Source organism: Tinamus guttatus, unplaced genomic scaffold, assembly GCF_059628265.1.
Source record: "Tinamus guttatus ecotype Peru unplaced genomic scaffold, ASM5962826v1 Tinamus_guttatus_pri_ptg000117l, whole genome shotgun sequence".
NCBI classification, from domain to species: domain Eukaryota; kingdom Metazoa; phylum Chordata; class Aves; order Tinamiformes; family Tinamidae; genus Tinamus; species Tinamus guttatus.
In genome coordinates this window covers 226,797-247,037 of record NW_028288651.1, presented here as the reverse complement: position 1 = coordinate 247,037, position 20,241 = coordinate 226,797, and the positions used below count along the sequence as shown (strand labels likewise).

Sequence of the window (20,241 nt, the reverse complement as noted above, 5' to 3'; positions counted from 1 at the left end):
AGATCCAACAAGAGCTGAACAGAGAACATTCCCCTTCTTTACCTCAGGGGGCAAAGGGCTGTGCATTACCTAACAGATAGGAGCATGAACAAAAGCAGATTCAAAAATATTTGCATAAACTACATGTATTATACTGCATTGCTTAAAACTGGAGCAATCAAAGTAACTAGGACCAGTAGTGATATATTTAAACTTATTTAAGCTTAAAGGATACTGGTAAGGTTTCAGTGTGCTAGAGAAGGAATAAAATGATAGTGAAAGAAAAAGTCTATTTCTAAAAACAACTTTAAATATTGAACATTAGCACTTCTGATACAAATGCCATCCCCAAACTCAGCAAAATATAAATTTAAAATATACCATATAGTTTTCTTCCACATTAAAGACTACCAGATTTACACAGCTAAGCTTATGGAAACCCACAGGACAAATTAACCTATAAAAAAATAAAAGCAAAACAACCCTTCCACCACCCCCAAATACCCTGACAGTGACCCTGACAAAAAGACACTTGTTTTAAAAAGGTTGAGTCTGGTACTTTGGACACCAGGTTCAAACCTAAGGGAGCGCCCCACCAGTCAGTTGACTTCTAAAGGGTAAACCTTTCACAAAAGGCTGACTACGCAGGAGTTCTGCTGCAACTAAGATGACATTTACAGTAGTCTAGTATATTTTGGAAAAAATAAATTACCCCTCAAAGGTCCACACAAAAACCATCAGTCTCCTAATTCAGATTTATGCATGCTCCAACAAAAGACAGAAGTGAAGGTGTCACTGAATGATTTTAGAAAGGATGTTTCATCGTGTTAGTAAGCAAAAGCTCAGCACCTTGCATATCGAGAAACCAAATATTCTGTGTAGCTGTTAAACAGAAATCCAGAGTCTAAAAATCAAATTTAAAATTCTTGAGAAGAATACTGAAGAAATACCCAGAGAACATTGCAGAGGTTGTACTACAACATTTCACTTCATTTAATTACAGCAAATTTCACCATTCCTATGATTTATAAAGTACACAAAGTCTGTACATAAAGGAAGCCAAAACCCATCAAGAGATGATCATAAATGTGTGTATGTACATGCAACATACACACAAAATGTGCAAATTTTTTAATGCAACTTAAAGCATATGCAGGACAGAGTTGTACAATGCTAAGGGAACAGAGTATTCTAGTATCCGTATGATAATTTTGAATCTATGGCCAGTGCAAACTTAAAAGGCACAAACTCAATGCTGACACTGTAACTCTGTAAGGTACATTCAGGCACATCTCAATCTATGCTTGAAAGATTGATGGAAGTGCCAGCCCTTCTTCAGGATCTAAGCACTAAATTGATGCAGTCGCTATTCAACAGATATGAGCAGGGTTCTGGAAGTCTGTTACTAGATCATCTGTTATCCTTTTCTCAGGTATGAAAGCATGCTATTTCCCCATATACCTTCCTTAATCCAAAGACGATGTAAACTTTGCAGGTCTTGACATATAGAATCATACAGGATGCTATTCATACTTTTTCATACTTTAAACTCCTGCAGAGAATATATCAGATAAAAAAAAGAAGGAAAGAAAGAAAGAAAGAAATACCCTCCAAAATACTTGCATTTAACAAACCTTTGCTCAATTGCATAGTGACACACGTGTATCAGCTGGTAAAGAGTTAAAAACAAGCTTGCTGTTTAAGGCAAAATTTTAACACAGCATAGCAGAAAAAGCCAAGTACCAGGTCCATCAGTATTTAAACAAAGTACTGGCCCGTATAGTCTTAACCTCACAGTGTTTTCTTTCTTATTTTAATAGTGAACCCACACTTGCAATATGCTTTATGTTTTAGCAAATTTGTTGCTTTTTCTAAATGAAATTAAAACAGTTAATAAGCAGGCTGATTGACTGATATTGCAAATACCTGACAAATAGGTTCTCTTCCACCCTCCAAAAAAGGGTTTTGAGGCTACTGGCAGTTCAAAACTTACTTGTAGCCAGGTCTAATATAACATGTAAAATTGAACATTTAGTAAAATCGAACTAATCATTTAAAGTTTGCTAATATTTAATACAAGTTACCACATCACTTTGCTATCTGACCCTAAAATTATACTTTTAGCATTATTTTTCAATAGAAGACATTTAATAGACATCTGAGGAAAACAATACAATACAAAAGCTGAAGGGTCTTTGCAAAGAGATCTTCTTTCTGCAAAGTAGGAAATAAGTGATTTTATTGGCTTTTTTGAGTGTCATCAAGAAAGACACATGGATACTTAATAAAGTGAGAAAATAAAGTTGTAGTGTTCCACATATATCTTTGGTTTAACCTTCCTGACCAAAATCTTCTGTAAACTTCTTTAACTTCTCCAGGTCCTGTTCATTAACAGTTGGTTTTGTGCTAGCTAGTGACCTGAGCATATCAGTCTGCCAGAGAAAAAAAGAAAACAACTGCTTTCAGAAACAATACTAGTACCACATTTAACACTCTTTGCCCATATAAAATTACAGGCAAAAATGCTCACATTAAAAAGCCTTTTAAAAGCAAGATAATTATTAGAACTACTATTCACACAAAACTAAGCCAAAATATTTCTGCACCCAGGCCACATTTTAAACCCGTGAAGGCAGATGGTAACAGTGGGTTTTCTAATAATGAAACCACAAGTCTCAGGTTGAGGTTTCAGCCACTCATTTATTCTAAGAATTTTACTCATCACTGCTTCCTGGAAAGAACTGAAATGCTTCCCCTGTCCTTCTTGTCAGTTACTGTTTCATCCCAACCTCAACTACAATAGTTTAAGGGAAAAATCAGATGTTCCCCTGTACGCATCATAGTCCAACAATATAGACCAATATTTTATAATTTATCTCTAGCAAAATTTTGCTATTCATGACCTTTAGCTTCTGCATCTTCATTTCAGCTCATTTCTACTATAAATACTTTGGATCCTAGAAAATGCACAATTTCAGGAAAATTTCAGGATTATGAAGTCAAAAACAGAACTTTTTTTTAAAAAAAGTGTTAATACAAAGGGATAAAAATACTGTAATCAAGTCCTAGCCAAGGGTTAACTGAAAAAGCAGATGTTTTACACTTCATTACTGTAAAACTGTGGACAAAGGTGAAAAATAACACCAGGGATCTGTAGACCTAGAATTCTTATGCAAGACTGCAGATTTTGTGAAAAAAAATTAAATCCTGATCTGACAAGAATTGCTTTTAGACATTGAAACAAATCCCATATGAGAGCCCTAGTATCATTAGTCTTCCTCAAGACAGTTATGTTCTATTTAAAATAAATAAATAAATAAAAAGATGGATTAAAAATTCACTTAGACCATGGAGGCAGAAATGCTGGGGCAGGCCTGCACTTGCATGCATCCCTTTGCACTTTCTTAGCATGCAAAAAATTGCAGATAATTCTTTCCCTAGGCACAACTGTACTACAAAGCAGAGCCTCTTGTTTCAGAGGTTTGTGATCCTCAGGAAATGCACTTCCATTCATTACAGGAGTGATTCCACACAAGAACTGGCAGCAGCAGTTCTTTGTTATCAGTTCCCTCAGTTTCAGAATCTTCTTTTGTTCCTCTTGGGGGAAAAAAATAGAACAAGTATGCAGCCACTGTTTTCAAAGTGAGCTAAAATTTCAATTTGTCTTAAAGGATACAGAGTATATTTTATTCCATACATAGAAGTGCTCTGGCACTCAAAGAAAACATGTGTCAGATATGAAAGCCAGTTATATCACCTGTGATGAAATTTAACAAAAACTACCTTTATAGCCACCTGCTCTTATATCATTGGTTGTGCTTGCATTTACTTCATAGGCAGAATTTACCAGCAACATATCATTCCCAGTTTCTACTAAATATAGTTTTCCCTTTCCCCCTATCTCTGCTCAGGCTACAGTGCAATGGGAAGATAGAACAGCACAACACAGGGATTCTGCAGTTTTTAAGTGAATAAGACAACGAGAGACTAGCAGAGGGGGCAGATGCACCTAAGCATCTATCCTCTACACCACGAGACGATGGCAGCTGCATATGAGCAGACTGTAACGACAAAAGAAATGCTTATCAAGGAATGAGATGGAGATCTGGCTTCCTTATAGGCATGCTGTACTGCCATGCCACATGTTGCGATTCAAATGTTATCTGGTATATTCAGCATTTCTAAAGCCAAACAGCTCATCGAAATATCTGGTGTATTGTTTGGGGGGGTGGGGGCGAGAAATAAGTAACCTTGCAGTCTTTTTATAGCTCTGTAAAAGAAGTAACCAACCTCACAAAAGATACTTACCATGGAAACCTGAGGCTCCAGTAATTTATCACCTGGGACCTCCATCCACGTCATTTCTATGGCGTCAGGATCCCCTGGAGAGCAAGGGGTGAACAAATCTGCCATGGTGTTTGGATTAGACACTGATGGTTTTTTTACCTAGAAATAAGGAAAAATGTTTATAGTAGTTAAGAGTTTCCAGAGATAACAAGAAGCTGAATATCATCTTTAGAGCACGAACATTTCTTCACTTTATACAGATGCCACATTCATCGAGAAGTGATGATTTCTCCTGTGAAGGAGAAATTTCATGGCTGTACTGGCATCAGTCACCTGGAAAACACACAGTCTTAGTGTCACAGATCCTTAGATTAACATCATTAGAACCAATGAGCTGCTTCCTATTAAGGTGTGAATTTCTGTAGCATGCTAATGTGCTACAAAAATCATGCTGGAGAATATCATCCTACCCGATCCCTGCTCGCTTTGGAACTGCATTCCACGCCAGCTTACAGCTTCTAAAATTTTCTCAAGAGTTATTCTACAGCGCCCCTAGCGTTAGAAAGCCTGAAATGGCTCTTAAAATCATACTTGGTGCACTGCAAATTTCCGAGCACCTTCTCTGACATGGTCTCAGTACCGTGTAACAGAAAACGGGGCCATCTAGTGGAAGAAGAGAGGCCATCCCCTTATCCCTCGCCACCACAGACAGACCCAAGGCAGAGGGCCCTGGCACCCCCTGCCTTTGCCCAGAGCACAACTGGGACCCACACGAAAAGTCCACATCCATGGGAGCCCCATCTCTAACGGCAGGGAACTGGATTCACTGCTCCAAGCGGATCTTGAAGCCCAACAGCGAAGAGCACAATTCTAATACTGAAAACACTTCGACAAACCTGGATCACCACCGTGTCTAACGCACGGAAGGGTTTACATTTGCTCATAACTGAGCAAAGCTCTGTGTAACCAGGGCAAGTTGTCTGTCATTGCACTGGGCATTAATAAAAGATTTTGCATATAAAAATAGGAAATTAAAACACTAAAGCACAAGTAGAATATACTTGGCTTTTGGCAGCACCCTCAAAGTACTTTTTTTTTTTTTTTTTTTTTTTTTTTTGAGGCAAAAGGGGACAACACCTAAGTGTTGCCTTTGGGCTGCCCTGCAAACTGAGACAGCTAGATCATTTCTTTCTTCTGGTGACATCCAAGACCTGCATTAAGTTCCTGCAAATTTGAATGAAAGGCCAAAATACAACTCTTTGTGCAGAAGCATTAGAGTCAGCAATGGGGAACTACTTCACACATCGCTGCATAAAGATGGTAGCATTTAGAAAATCCCAGCAATACTTATCCCAGCAAAAACAATACTTATTTAAGAAATACTGTTTATATTACGATGTTGCTGCTGATTGGCCCCACAAAGAGATGCAGCAAACTTGTTTTTCCCTGTTTGAGAGAGATTTTTCGAAAAACTCCTCAAAAACTCTCTGCAGTATGTTTTCCATCATAACCACAGGCTGGAAATTTACTGTAGCAAGCAAAAAGTTAATGAAGTTTCCTCAGAGCAAACTCTGGAGGAATACATAGCCCTTCTACACTCAGGACCACACTGGATTAAAGTGTTCCTTTACCTTCCAATGTTAAGCTGAATGTGTTCCTTGAATGAAAACTAGGTTAAAAAAAATGTCTAACTGACTGTGGCTGTTCAATTAAGGTTCCAAAAATATTAAGTCTCATATGGCAAGATATTTTATGATTTGATTAATATATTACTTTTAAGAGTGGCAGGTGGACAATCTTTAGCATTCACATGAGTCTGAAGTACTGGTAGAAAACTTGTAACTCAAAACCAGCTGCCAACAGAAGTTGTATGGGACTCATCTCTTCACTGCTCAAGATTCAAAATTCTTTCTTGAAGAAATCTTGAAACTCACTCTTAAAAGTCACACATTCAATGAAAGCTTCCCTGTACAGATGTGAAAACAACTCTGTGAAGTGCGTCTTGACCTATCTTCACCTAGAATACACAGATATCTATGAAGTCAGCATTTCCAGTAAAAATGATTTTTTTTAAAAAAAATTTGGGTCAACTATGAAAAAAAACTATCTTTCCTGTCAAGTATTTAACCAACACACATCTTGGATGCATTCTGAGCTCTGTTTACAACCACTGATAATATTAAGATAACACTTTTTTGCACATAAGAGCAAAATAGTTTATGCAGTCATTTTCTGCATGAAGGTGTTCCATATTTAATTGAGCATAAACATGTATGTGAAAATTCTCTGGGGAAAAAAAGCATTCCAAGGATATAATGGATTTAAATTTGTTAGTCCTAAAGAACTCTGCTTTAATCATATGAAGTTTTGGAGATCCAAACATTTAGAAGAAAAATATTTTAAGTCAGTTTACTGTTTACAGAGGATAAGCCACACAACAATTTCAACAGGCACTTTAAAGTGCAGCTAGCTAAGGGCAAACTAGTCTTTGCATTACAGCAGCACCAGTAAGATGTTGCAGCACACAGCCCAGTGGCACACAGGCTTTGGCAAGGTATCTGGTAGCTTCACTATTATCAGAAGTAGCATTAAGTGATTCAGTGTTCTAACCAGAATGATGAAAACCTTTATTTTTGCTACATATGCTACATAAATATACTACATAGGCAGAATGTGCGTAAGCATAATCTGTCTGTTCCCATATGGATGAGGAATTATTTAAATAACCTAAAAAGAATATGAAGAACCACCTACATTGGTACAGAAGAGAGCACAACTTTAACCAATATTTTAAGTTGGATTTTATAGGCTTTTAACACTAAAGACATAAAAAAAAAAAAAAAATCAGGGCTCAGATTGCACAGCATGAATACCAAGGAACTAGCTGCATCCAACCTAGAGTAGGACCTAAGAAAAAGGAGGATATCCAAATATTCCCTTGGCAGATAAGTAAGAGAGCGCCTATACATTTAAAAACATACGGTGCTACCCCAAAACAAATTTTCCTTATTTGGGGAAAATTTCAATTTAAGTTCCTGAAATAACTAGAAAAAAAAAATTAGACCCTTACTTACTTTTTTAAAGTGAGTAGCTGATTGCACTTTTCTAACAGGCTGCATCAGTGCATCACGTACAATGATGCTTATATCTGCACCAGAGTAGCCATCGGTTCTCTTTCCAAGCTCTCGATAATCTGATTCTGTTAGGATATTTGGAGTTGATCCAAGGTGAAGTTTGAACATTGCAGCCCTGGCATGGTCTTCAGGTAAAGGAATGTAAATACGCTTCTCAAACCTGTTTTTAAACAGACAAAAGAAAACAAAAAACACCACAGACACAAGCTTATACAGGTGTACAAAAAAGTTTACACAAAACCCTATACAGTTCATTTCCAATAATATTAGAAAGAAGCAGTTTCATAATTATAAACTTTTAAAAATCTAAGGCAAATATTCAACTATCTGTTCCCATAAATCTGTAGCTAGCATAACTTAACATTCAGACTATAATAATTTCCTTTTCACAACAAAGACTTCTCCCTTCAGACTACAGTTTTCCTAGGTGCTCTCCAGAGTCTTTCGTTTTAACAGAAAAGTTTGAGGAGAAAATCCTTTTAGTGTTGAAGTATAAAGAAACAGCTTCCACATTTGAGAGAATTGCCTGATAACCACCTGAAAAACACTTCCCATGGTTTCCAGCCAAATCGGAGAAAACCACTGAAGTCTGGAGCAAATGTGAAGCCATACTCTCAACATGAGTGTCTGCAGAAAACTGATATCTGCAGTTCTTTTGAAGCAGTTATCTGTTTTCACAGCAAGGATTACCTCCATCAACAAAAGTGAGTCAAAATTCTGTAAGGCACAAATTATCTTGAAATAACATGTGCCAAAAACATAAGGAAATTAATATCATTACTAAGTTACTAGAAATCACCCTTGAAGTTTTACGAACAAGAGCTAAAAAGCTATTTAAAATTAAGTAATGCTCAAATTCACACCTAAATTTATCTATGTAGAACTATAAGGTCATACAGGCTAGAAGGGACCCCTGAAAGTCACCTGGTCTCACCTCTTGCTCAAAACACAGCTGTCTAATAATCAACATCTGAGCTACAGCCTCATCAGAATACAATCACACTTGTCCCATAGCTGTATTTATGTCCTGCTGCGCAGCACCTTAAAGAAAGGTTGAGATTTAAACAGAGAGCTCTTTATACAGAAGTACAGAGGCTCTTCATAGGAAGGCAGTCAAAATACACACTGATACATCACATCTTGACTAACAGAAAAACACAGCTGTTCTGTACAACTTAAAGGTACAATTTTGTGAAATACCTCAAGGTATTCCAGCTATTCAGCTTGCTGCTGCTGAGGACACCTCTGGGGCCCCCTCTGGGCCCATACTCTGTATCCTGCCACCCTGCGCCCATTAGAAAAAAAAACAATCTGGAAGGAAACAACAGCTTTCTGCTTGCTCACGCAGCACTAGCTAACCGAGAGATCAAATAAACTACAGGATCAAAATGAGGAGGAAAAACCCACCTCTTTCAAGTGGCCACAGGCTATTATATTGGCCCAGTCCAGCTCATGGAACTGAGCCCAAGCACACTAGCTACATTTGTATGCACAGGCTGGAATACTTCTTCAGATAGTCTTAGACTGAACCTTTACCCCACAAATGCATATTTCTTACCAAAAAACAAACAAATAATAATAATAAAAAAATACCTCCTCCTGATAGCAGAATCCAAAACCCAGGGTATGTTTGTTGCTCCCAAGACCAAGATTCCTTCGTTGTCAACACCAACCCCTACATCCAGGCAGAAAACATTTAGTTGTTTTGAAGATAAGCTGACAGTGCTTTAAAACACCTTCAAAATTTAATGCACTTAAATTGCATATCTTATGCAAGCTATGCTTAAAATACCTACTATCCCCTCAACTGATCCTGATAGCCAGTAAGCTTACCTTGCATCTGGACTAGGAACTCTGTTTTAATTCGTCTAGCAGCCTCGCTTTCATTTTCACTTCTGGACCCACATAGGGAATCTATCTCATCAATAAAGATAATGGAAGGTTTGTTTTCTCTGGCAAGCTGGAACAAGTTTTTCACTAATCTTTAAAAAAACAAAAAACAACATCTTCAGTTAGCTTTAAGGACAACAGAAGCAAAATCTAGAGTTACGATAGTCACTTCTCTTAAAGAAAATAATAAAAAATGTAGACTTAATCCAAGCATGGCAAAAGCAGTATTTACTTTTCTACAACGTCAGGCTGGACTATGCAAAACATCACTAAACACACCAAAAGGAACATGGCTTTCTAAGATTTTTAACAGCTTGAGATTTTCAGGAAATATGAAAACTTAGTTTTACACAACTTCATTATGAACTTTTTATATGATAGGAAAATACTTATAGTTGATTTGTCAAAAAAAAGCCCAGTTGAATCTTATCAATATATTTAATGACTTTAAAAGGAAAAGAAATTGGAACATGCTAGGAATTTCTTCATATCACCAACACTAAAAAATACCATCGGGTTATACTTAGCCTTCTGTTGAATTTAAATAACAAAAATGTCTCTTTGCACTGTAGTTCTGTATTCCCTTTGCAGGAAAAGAAGAGTAGCCTAAGTTTTCCAACTTTTTGGAAGCAAAGAATTTGGTTAAAATTCTTTGATCAAATAGCCTATTTTCCTCATCCTATTAACATGAAATAATGTTGCCTAACTATATACCTGGAACTACTAGAACATGGTTTTGAGGAGCATTTTAACCATCAGATGAATGTCTTTGTGCAACAAGTTCAAGGGGCTTCTTAATTCATAAAGTCTTCATGGGAAGATTAGACAGGCAAAGATCTGCTCTTATAGATTGCAACAGATTTGTTACTTCAGACTTTCTGGACTTGTTAATACTCCATGAAATAATTAACATTTTCTTTAATGGCTATTCATCCCCCCCAACAAACTCTGCAGGTCTCTAAGCCTTCCATATTTTGTTTCAAAACAGGATACGGAATAAAACAGCTCACGAAGAAGGGACAGAACGGATGTCTCATTTTAACTGTGCAGTTGATATGGCAGAGCTAAGTTGAACATGGTAGTGGGTGGACTCCAAAAAGCATCACGGCAACACTTCAAAGTGGTGGGACATGGTGGGAATCACAGTGGTGGGAAGAGCGTCATGCTGCTTCTGATATATTTCTGAGCTAGCTGTGAAAGCCTTCCAGAGCACTGAAGATCAATTCAACTACAGCAGCACAAAATGCAGCACGTGAGGGTTATCTTTATATGATACTACAGTGCAAAGCACAAAAAAACCCTCAAGTGTGTTTTCACAGATAAATGACCTTTTTGTCAAACTCTTGAGTGCACCTTCTCTACCTCTTTTAACACTAACTGTCTGCAAATGTTTTCCTGGACCTCTGGCAACTCCACCATACCTTTCACTCTCTCCTAACCACTTTGAGACTAGATCAGAGGAAGACACCGAGAAGAATGTAGAATTGTTTGCTTCTGTTGCCACAGCTTTTGCTAAATAAGACTTTCCTGTTCCTGGGGGTCCAAACAGAAGAATCCCTCTCCAAGGTGTTCTCTTTCCTGGAAGACAGAAACCAGCAGCTGTCAAAACACAGTAATAATACAGAGCCTGCTTTTCTGATGATGCCTCTCTAATCTATTCAGAGATTTCCTATATCTACCTATGAAACTGCTGCCAGATAGACGATAATGACTTTATCAAGAGCTCAGTTCAAGTCTCCGGTACGTCAGCATACCACTCTTCTCAGACCCCAGTGCCAGTATTAACTGCAGCATTAATATTTAGAATTTGAAATATAAATTGTTTTCCTGACCTGTAAAGAGATGAGGAAATTTAATGGGCAGAATCACTGCTTCTTTAAGGGCTTCTTTGGCACCTTCAAGGCCAGCAACGTCACTCCATTTTACATTTGGTCGCTCCATAACAATTGCACCTATAACGGAAGATTGAATGGTGACACGCGCACCCTTTCAGAGCTTAAAGGACTTGCCTTCCAAAAAAAAAAAAAAAAAAAAAAAAGTAACACCACTACACTATGCCCACACTCAAATTGAGTAAAACATGTAATCTCTAAAGAGATCTAAACACTGAATACTGATAGTCAAATTGAAGTTATTGAAGCAATTGAAATGTGACTCTTTGTATGTTTCACGACAATAAAACATGGACAACCGCACTGCTTGAGAGTTAGCAGCTAGAAGAAAGTTAGAAGTGTGGCTATGGTCAAACATAGCTCATAACTGGGCAGCAACGATGAACTTGGTAGTCATACATGAGTAGCTTCTCCAAAATGTATCCAAGCACTGTTTGCTCACTGAATTCCACCATTTTAATTTCTGAAAAAATCAGAATTTCATTTTAAACAAGAAAAAAAAACCCTCTGTAGTAGCAGTAGTTCTGATAGTTCTGGATTCAAAAAACTTCATCACTAAGCCCTCTTCTTCTAGAGGCAACTCTGAAGTAGATGAAGTAACTTACTAGACCTTTCCAGATGTTTAGAGAGAATAATATGAATATTCCTTTATAAAATATTTGGAGCAACAGATGAAAAGCTTCAGAAAAGTGACCTTGCTTGGCTTCAGGAAAAACAACAACAACACACACACAAAACAAACAAACAATAAAACAAACAAAAAACAAGAAAAGAAACCCTTCTTCTACCCTGTTCTTCCAGTCAAATTTTATCACTAAGTTTCATCTCTCTCAATCAACATTTACCTTTATTTTAGCCAGCTGACTTATCCAGCTTGACTTGAGGCAGCTGGCCCTTATTGACCCTTCAAACTTTAGGTTGATTAGTCAAATACACCAAAAAACACCATTTTGCTTTGACTAGTTTTAGGTGGCAGAACTTGCATCCAAGTTAGTAATTTAAGATTAGAGCTTGAAATCCAAGCCAAAGAAAACTTAAACGTAGAACAAATCTTCTCATCAGAACAAATGCCAACCAACCCAATGCTTCTCTTTAAGTATTCAAACACGCTGAAAGATTCATTTGTCTAATTTTTCCCAAGGAAATACGCTCACATTTGATGCTATAATTTTATAAGCAGTTTTTATCAGGTATTTCACTGACACGTTCACCTCATACCTTTGGAGAAGGGAGAAGTAATTTGTAAAATTAAAATAAAGCAAATATTCTTTTTAAATGATTCATAAACACATTTCCTTTGAGCTTTTTTTGCTGCGTTCGATTGTTCATTAGATTGAAAGTAGCAACTTTTGTTAACATTTTGGGCCCAATGGCAACAACATACGTGAAAGTTGTTAAAAACAACTTTCGTGTTTACGTGTTAAAAACACGTAAAAAGAGATTTTGAAGCTGAAGCACCACAGGAAGTCATCTGTACCAGACATATTGTGGCAACCGAGATTACAGCGCTAAAAAAGATGACCCGTGCCAGGACACAACTGGAACTGGACATCATCAGTTCCCTGTTTTTGAAAATGGAAGTGAACGGCTGGAAGTTTAAGCAACAGAGCACAAGAGATCTCTAGATTTATAAATCAGAATACAGGAAAGCAGACCTACTACTATGATCAGCCAGTTTGATTGTTACTCGCCATTTCTCCCACAGCAACTCAAATTATTGTTAGCTTGATGAATACCCATAAATTGGGAAAATTCCAAAAGGTACAGTCAATTTTACTCCCTTGAAGTAACAAGGGAGTAAAATTAACTGCAGGAAATTTGTGTGTCTGTTGTGTCAAGCAAAATAAAGATGAGTAGTCTGATGGCTGCCCAGAGTCCATATTTTCTTGGGCAACAAACACTTTACAGTGCACAAAGCTACTGTTAGCTGCTCTACTGACTGTATTCAGCACTTAAGCTCAAAAAGCCAAAAAATTATGTTAATCAATCAAGATAACATAATCACACAGAACCACAGAATGGTGGAGGTTGGCAGGGTCCTCTAGAGATCACCTAGCCCAACCCGCCCTGCTCCAGCAAGGACACCTAGAGCAGGTGGCACAGGGTGGCGTCCAGGCAGGTTTGGAAGATCTCCAGAGAAAAGAGACTCCACAGCCTCTCTGGGCAGCCTGTTCCAGGGCTCTGTCACCCTCACAGTCAAGAACTTCTTCCTCATATGGAGATTTAACTTCCTATGTTTCAGTTTGTGCGTGTTACCCCTTGTCCTGTCACGGGCCACCACAGAGAAAAGCCTGACCCCATCCTCCCTACATTCTCACCTCAGGTACTTGAACATGTTGAGCAAATCTCCTCTCAGTCTTCTCCATACTAAACAGGCCCAGGTCGCTTAGGCTTTCCTCATAAGTTAGATGCTCCAGTCCCTTAATCATCTTTGTTGCTATACGCAGGACCCTCTCTAGAAGCTCAATGTCCTTCTTGTACTGAGGAGCCCAGAACTGCACACAATACTGCATATCCCTGATATGCAAGGAAATATTACCTGTTACTATGAAAAGGCAAGAATCCATCTACTCCATTTCTGATTTTGAGGACAAGCTTCTTTGTTAAAATAGTCCTGCATACACTAAGCACTTATACGATGCCATTACTTTAGCCTCTAAGTAATTTTATAATGCACTTAGGAGTAAAAATACTCATACAGTTTACCAGTAGCTACCTGGGATCTCATATTCTTCAGCTTTGGGAATACCTTCTTGAGGAACAAACATAAAGCACAGAGAACAGCTGACAAAGTTCAAAATATTTCTCACAATTTCCCAGCATATAAGGCTGTATTTTCCACAAAAACTACATTTGTGTATTTGAAGAATGTATAATAGTTCGACCATGCAAAATAAAGAAAATGATAAAGCCAACCAACATGAAGACGGCCAAATTTCATAAGTCATTCCATCAAGTTGCCTCTATTTAAAGAAAGAGAAGCTTCAAAACTACCTTGAAGTTGATTCTGTAGCTTCTTTTTCTCAGGATCTTCCGACTCTCCTTCCCCATCACTGTCATTCCTGATTTAGACACAAGAAATAAATTGCTGAAGTACATATGAGACAGTTGTCTTTAACTGAAGATTAAAATGTAAGAAGCAGAAATATCATTATATACTGTATATAATGGCAGAAATCTTTTTTCCAATAAATGAATCTTACAGCTCTGCAAGTTTACATCAGAGTATCCATATATCCATCTCCATTCTAATTCTTTTTAATTCCCCCTCCTCACCATCTCAACTTACTCTTATGGGACACCTAGCCCTTCCTCAATACACCCCTCAAACACACTTGGAGCCAACAGAGAGGAAACAGAAGCCCTTTTGCTAAGCACTACGGAGGCAGCAAAACAGATTTTTCTTAAATATGGGCATTTATGCTTTACCTGGAATTGCAAATGAACTTGGTCAATTGAACCTAGTACCAAGAAACTCTACACTCCCCCTCTTGTCAGAGTAAAGGAAACTACAAGTTATAGGAAAAAGAAAAGCCTGCTTGGTGAACATTTGGAAGAGACGTCATGCAAATTCAGGTAACCTGACTGATATTACCCATTCCTCCTAATACGAAGGAGGATACAGTGCAGCTCACCCTTAAAAAAAAAAAAAAAAAAAAAGGAAATTGATAGATGAAATTAGTAGATAAGACAATAAAGGAGGCAGAAACCAGATGAAATTTCATGAGACAACTGGTTAGATCTAACTGTTCATGATAGCTAGAAGGACAATCCCACAGCAGTCCTTCCTGTGTGCAGTCCTTCCTCTCTCATTAAGCCAGCAGCATAAAGCAATTCTACCTGTTGAGATCACCTGATTCAGCTTTCCAACCCAAAATATGGGAAACAGATCTAACTAAGAGAGCAACAGGAGAGAAGACTGCAGCAAGGTCTTTGAATGATTCAGCCCACCTTGTGGCACTTGAACCTAAGATGCAGTTTGGCTTCTCCTTGTTCAATTGGGAGACCAATCAAATTTGAACCAGAGCAAACATCAGCCTTAATTGATTTCTAGTTGGTCAGTAATCTCATATAGAATAAGTGTCACTGAGCCTGTTGTTAAGTCTGATAAGCATGGGTTAACCTGCAACAAGTTTAACTCTTCAGTGAATATGCTACGCAGATGTAAACAAGCAAAGACAAGCTTATGCTACTAATGCATCTTATTTTTCTTAGCCACTGCATTAGTAGTCATCTGAAATGTTTCAAAAACACTACGGTTCAAGTGACCTTTGAAAATACGAACTTTAGGACAGGCTGAATTCAGAAAGTATTTTGCTTTTCCTTCTCCAAAAACATACCCTTTTCCATCAATAGGACCACACTCTTGAACTGGTTTTGCTGCATTTTTTTCCTTCTTTTTCAGATATTCTTTAAGCTTTTCTGCTCTGTCCAAGTATTCCGTACATTTCGCTCTAATACTCTGTTTTGCTTTATCGGTCGGTGCTTCATCTAAAAATTAGAAGAAAAATAACACTTTGTTAATGGCAACACACAAGCGTGTCAATTAGAAAAGACGACTTATTTGGGTCATCTTTATGTCTCATCAATATATCTTTCTCAGGGACTAGGTAACCAAACATCTCCACTACTTGTTTTTTGCCTGAATACCATGGTAACAGAAGGCAGCAATGACCTATAAGAAATCAAGTAAAGTCCTAAACTCTGCTTTAGCTTAAAACTTGACCGACAAGGATTAAGGACAGTGGTGCTCAATGAATGTTTTTGCTGTCAGTCATTCAAATCACTGTGCAATGTCTGAATAACTCCTTTTCTAGCCTACCTCATCAAGAAGCTGCTTGTGCAGAGCAATTTTTATTTAGAAACATACTTTAGTTTTCCTAAGCCCACTTATTTTAAAAAATGTTCATACCATAAAGAAATAATAATAATAAAAAAAACCTAATAAAGTTGAGTCTCACTCAACTGTTCTGTTAATCACTGTAACAATATTTTCAACTGGTGATCCAAATTTAGTGTGGTTGATTTGAGCATGCATTTCCAGAAGTACATTAACAATGTTAAAAGTATAAAAGTACAGAAATTCATATTCTGATAGTCTATGTGCTATAAATACATAGCAAGTGATACACATATCATAAATGAACATGAAGAAAATGTATATATTTTTTAAGAGCTCTCAGGTCAAGCTAGCAACTCTTATCTGTCTAGGCTAGGGGGTTAAAACAGGCTGTTCCCTTACTACAAACATCAGACATGAGGGAAAAAGGCACAAAAATGTGAAAATAACATGAAAATAATTATAAGAATACAGAAAACAAATAAAAATGAGAACATGCAAGCCAACCTTATACATTTGGTTGGCTAAAGTGTCAATAAGTGCTTTGCTACTTAATCTCATAGTCAAAAGATGACAGCAGGACAACTCTTGAAAGGCAAATGGCACAAGTTAATGAGCAAAAGATGCTTCATGGGTACCAAAAAGACTTCTTGTCTTCCACAGTTTTCTATGCAAGAGAAGTACAGAAATCTCTGTATTCTTTGCCACAATTCTTCATGTACAGTCACCAATCCAGGACATTTCTGCAGAAGTGCAGGATATAGACAGCAAAAAAAAACCCAACAACAAAAAAACAGAACAAAAAACACCCAGCTCCCAGTCTGAAACAGCTGACCAGAGCAAGTAAAACAAACAACCAAACAATTCAACTTCTCACAGGAACAGAGAAAGCATATAATGCAGTGAAGAAAAAAGCTGCATAAAACATGAGCCCAGCCAAACTGCAGCTAACATGTTTCAGTCGATTACGAAAGTCAGAATTTAAATATTCATGTCAACACATGAGATCATTCTGTGCAATTTGATTTTAAAAAGTCTACGTAATCACTTAAAACATTGCACTTACATTTAACAAAATGGAGAAAATACTGCACAGCATGCTGGTACAAGCGGAATGCTTCCTCATAATTTCCTGCTTTGTCTTCTTGTGCTGCCTTGGTAGCAAGGTCTATTGCTTTCTATAACACAAACAGATGATTAAAATGATGTAACCGCTAGACGACAACACTGTGGGATTAAAGGGACATTTTAAGTTGTTGCTCTGACTGGTTTTTGATGGTTAGCTTTTCTGCTCTTGAATCCAAGCTCTTGAAATGCCATCATGATTGCAATACGTGCATTTTCACCACAGGTCCAGACAGTCCCAGCTATGAGCAATGACATCCCTAAACTCTACCGCCAGCAGAGTCGTACAGGAAGTAAACAATTACAAGGTACTAAAACTAGTTCTATCAGTCTTCCAGCGCGATCCTGACAGGCAGCTTCAGAGACTGATTAGCGCTTCAGTTTCTCAGGGATTTGGCTTCCCAACAGCCAAGTAACAAGCTCTAGCCATCACTCCAGGGAGAGGGGAAAAGGAAATGCCACACAAAGCACACAAATAGCAACAAGGAACACATAAGTTGTTTTCTGCTATTTTAAAGATTTAAATTACTGCACATGTGGTTTAATAAATCCTGAATCCACACAACAAAAACAATGGCATTGGAAAACTGGAATTAGGACAATGTTGGCTAAACATGTCATACTATATGCAAAGAATTAACAGTAAACACTGAAAAACATAACCCCCTGAAAAAGGACATCCTGTAGCTTTGCTCCTTTCAAACAGGAAAGTATCTGTATCATGTATTGGATTTAAAAAAACATACAGAAAAAGTGACTTTTTACATACAGAGAAAGTGATTGTTTGAATATTACAGTCTCAGTTCTGGTAAACGAGAAGGCACCTGAGCTTGTAAGCATGATGAAGAGCTCTGCTATGAAAACGGAAATAATATACTATCAAGTTGCATAAGCCAGGCCATAGATTGCCAAGCATAAGTGCCCACAAGGCACTGAGCATCAAACTCCACACTGATGAATAGCAACCTTCATAAGCAACAATGGCCTAAGTAGTTTGCTTTCTCCTCCTGCTTGCCCTAGGCCTTGTAATATCCCCCCCGGCATAACGCCAGTACACGTACTGCCTGGCCACGAGCTTGCGAACCATGGTCCAAAACAGCTGCGAAAAGGAAACTTTATCAGACGAGCATTTCCACTTTGCCCAGCAGCCACAGAAGCGAACAGAGCGGCACAACCGAGGGCTCACACAAGGCGCCCAACACGGGGCGCGCGCGGACGCCTTGCGGCCTTCCCTGCCGGGAGCAGCCCGAGCCTCAGCCTCGCCCCTCCCGCCCCGCCGGCACGGCAGCTTCCCCCGGGACGCGGCGCCCCGCGGCCCCGCCCCGCTCTACCTGCAGGTTGGCGGAGGCGCTCGCCATGGCGGAGCGCGGGGAGCCGGGACGAGCAGGCGGCCCCGCGGTTTCCGCTGCTCGGAGCTCCGCTCACCCCCTCCCCCGCCGGCCCCGCAACCAAAACCACCGGTGCTTCCGCACCCAACCGCCACCGGCGACTCTCCCACTTCCGCTTCCGGCACCGTCACTCGCGCACGTCAGAGACGTCAGAGACGTCAGAGGCTGGGCGCGCCGCGGGGCGCGGCCCCGCCGCGGGGGCGTGGCCTCGTGGCGGGGGCGTGGCCTCGTGGCGGGGGGCGTGGCCTCGCGGCGGGGGCGCGGCCTCGCGGCGGGGGCGTGGCCTCGCTGGCGGTTCACTGCAGCCTGGGGAGGAGAGGGCGGTTCCTAAAACATGGCAGATTATAATACAATTTTGTAAAGTTAAGACGCTGTGTAGATCTTCGATTGACGAATTTATGCTCGATTAGTGCTCTCATTTACTCCTCCCTTCCCTTTCCATCCCCTTGTGTCACTGCAATTGCTTTAGAGTCACAAGGAACATTTCATTTATATATATATACATATGCATGTATTTAGTGAAATGACTGAGTTCTCTGAGCCTTTTGAATACTGTCAGCAGGCTGCCTCTTCTGGACAGACTGTAGAAGGCAACCTGCAGTCATCTGTAAAGCTAGGACAGTAGTCCTAGGATAAAGTCTGATCCAAATCCTGTTTTTGACAGTTTATTTTGGGAAGTGTCTTCATATTTGTACATGCTGCCGGATTCTTTTGGTGGCTGTTGATTTTTAGGCTTCGCCAGTAACAGTTGTTCTGCTTGCTTGTGGTGCAGATGTGAAAGGGCATAATGTACTAAGTCACCTAATAAAGCTTTGTTTATCCATCTGACAAAATCTGAGCTAGGTAAAGGAAGCTGTCAGTAGCAAAACTAGCAGCTAAAGTGCTTATCAAAAGTATCCTTCACAGCAGACCTTCACCCCATACCTTCACCCCATAACTTGACCCTGGACCTGACCCCAGACTTTACCCTGGATCGTAGCCTGGACCTTGTCGCTGAATCCTGCTGCAGACCTTGAACCCAAACCTTGACCCCAAACCTTACCCTGGACGTGGCCCTGAACTTCACCCCAAACCTTATCCCGGACTTTGACCCCTGACATGGACCCCAGACCTTATCCTGGACCTTGACTGCCCAGACCTTAACCCTGGACCTGACTCCAAACCTTGACCTTGGATCTTGAACACAGACCTGACCCTGAACCTTGACCCCAGGAACGTACTGGATCCTATTCTGGACCTTGATCCTGGATCTTAACCCTGGACCTGAGCCCAGACATTGACCTGGAAACTTATCCAGGACCTGACCAGGCACCTTGACACCAGCCCTTACTCAGGATTTTATCCTGGACCTGGACCCCCTGGACCTTGATCCAGGACACTATCCCAGATTCACACCAAACCCTGACCCTAGACCTTAACCCAGACCTTGACTCGCCAGATACTGACCCTGGAGCTTACCGTGGGCTTGTTCCTGGACCTCACCCTGAACCTTTCCCAGACATTAACCTTGAATATGGACCCTGGACATTGACCCAGGACCCTACTTGGATCTGACACTGGACCTTACCACCCCAGACTGGACCCCAGACCATAACCCTGGGTCTTACCCCGGACCTGGACTCCCTGGACCTGGAAGCCATGGAAGGAGTGACCCTGTAGTCACATTAGGAGTCACTGGAGATGGAGCTAATACCTGGGCCTTGCAC

General features: G+C 39.5%; 1 protein-coding gene across 1 annotated transcript; it reads right to left on the bottom strand.

The window, feature by feature from the left end:
- Positions 1-2,237: 2,237 nt before the first annotated feature.
- On the bottom strand, positions 2,238-18,525 carry VPS4B (vacuolar protein sorting 4 homolog B). The gene is made up of 11 exons (XM_088521334.1): positions 18,479-18,525; positions 17,089-17,200; positions 15,523-15,673; positions 14,177-14,244; positions 11,123-11,242; positions 10,712-10,868; positions 9,234-9,382; positions 8,994-9,075; positions 7,341-7,560; positions 4,288-4,425; positions 2,238-2,411 (listed from the first exon to the last, which is right to left on the bottom strand). The coding sequence occupies exons 1-11, from the start codon at positions 18,503-18,505 to the stop codon at positions 2,310-2,312; spliced, it is 1,326 nt and encodes a 441-aa protein (XP_088377460.1). The 5' UTR covers positions 18,506-18,525; the 3' UTR covers positions 2,238-2,309.
- Between the last annotated feature and the right edge of the window lie 1,716 nt (positions 18,526-20,241).

Bases quoted from the DNA above. Each gene is read 5' to 3' on its own strand.
- VPS4B (XM_088521334.1), bottom strand. From the start codon at position 18,505: ATGGCGAGCGCCTCCGCCAACCTGCAG. The intron at 10,869-11,122 runs GTCAGGAAAACA...TCTGTCTTCCAG, and splicing joins ATTTCCTCATCTCTTTACAG to GAAAGAGAACACCTTGGAGA. The intron at 9,383-10,711 runs GTATGGTGGAGT...GTTTTTTTAAAG, and splicing joins TGGTTAGGAGAGAGTGAAAG to ATTAGTGAAAAACTTGTTCC.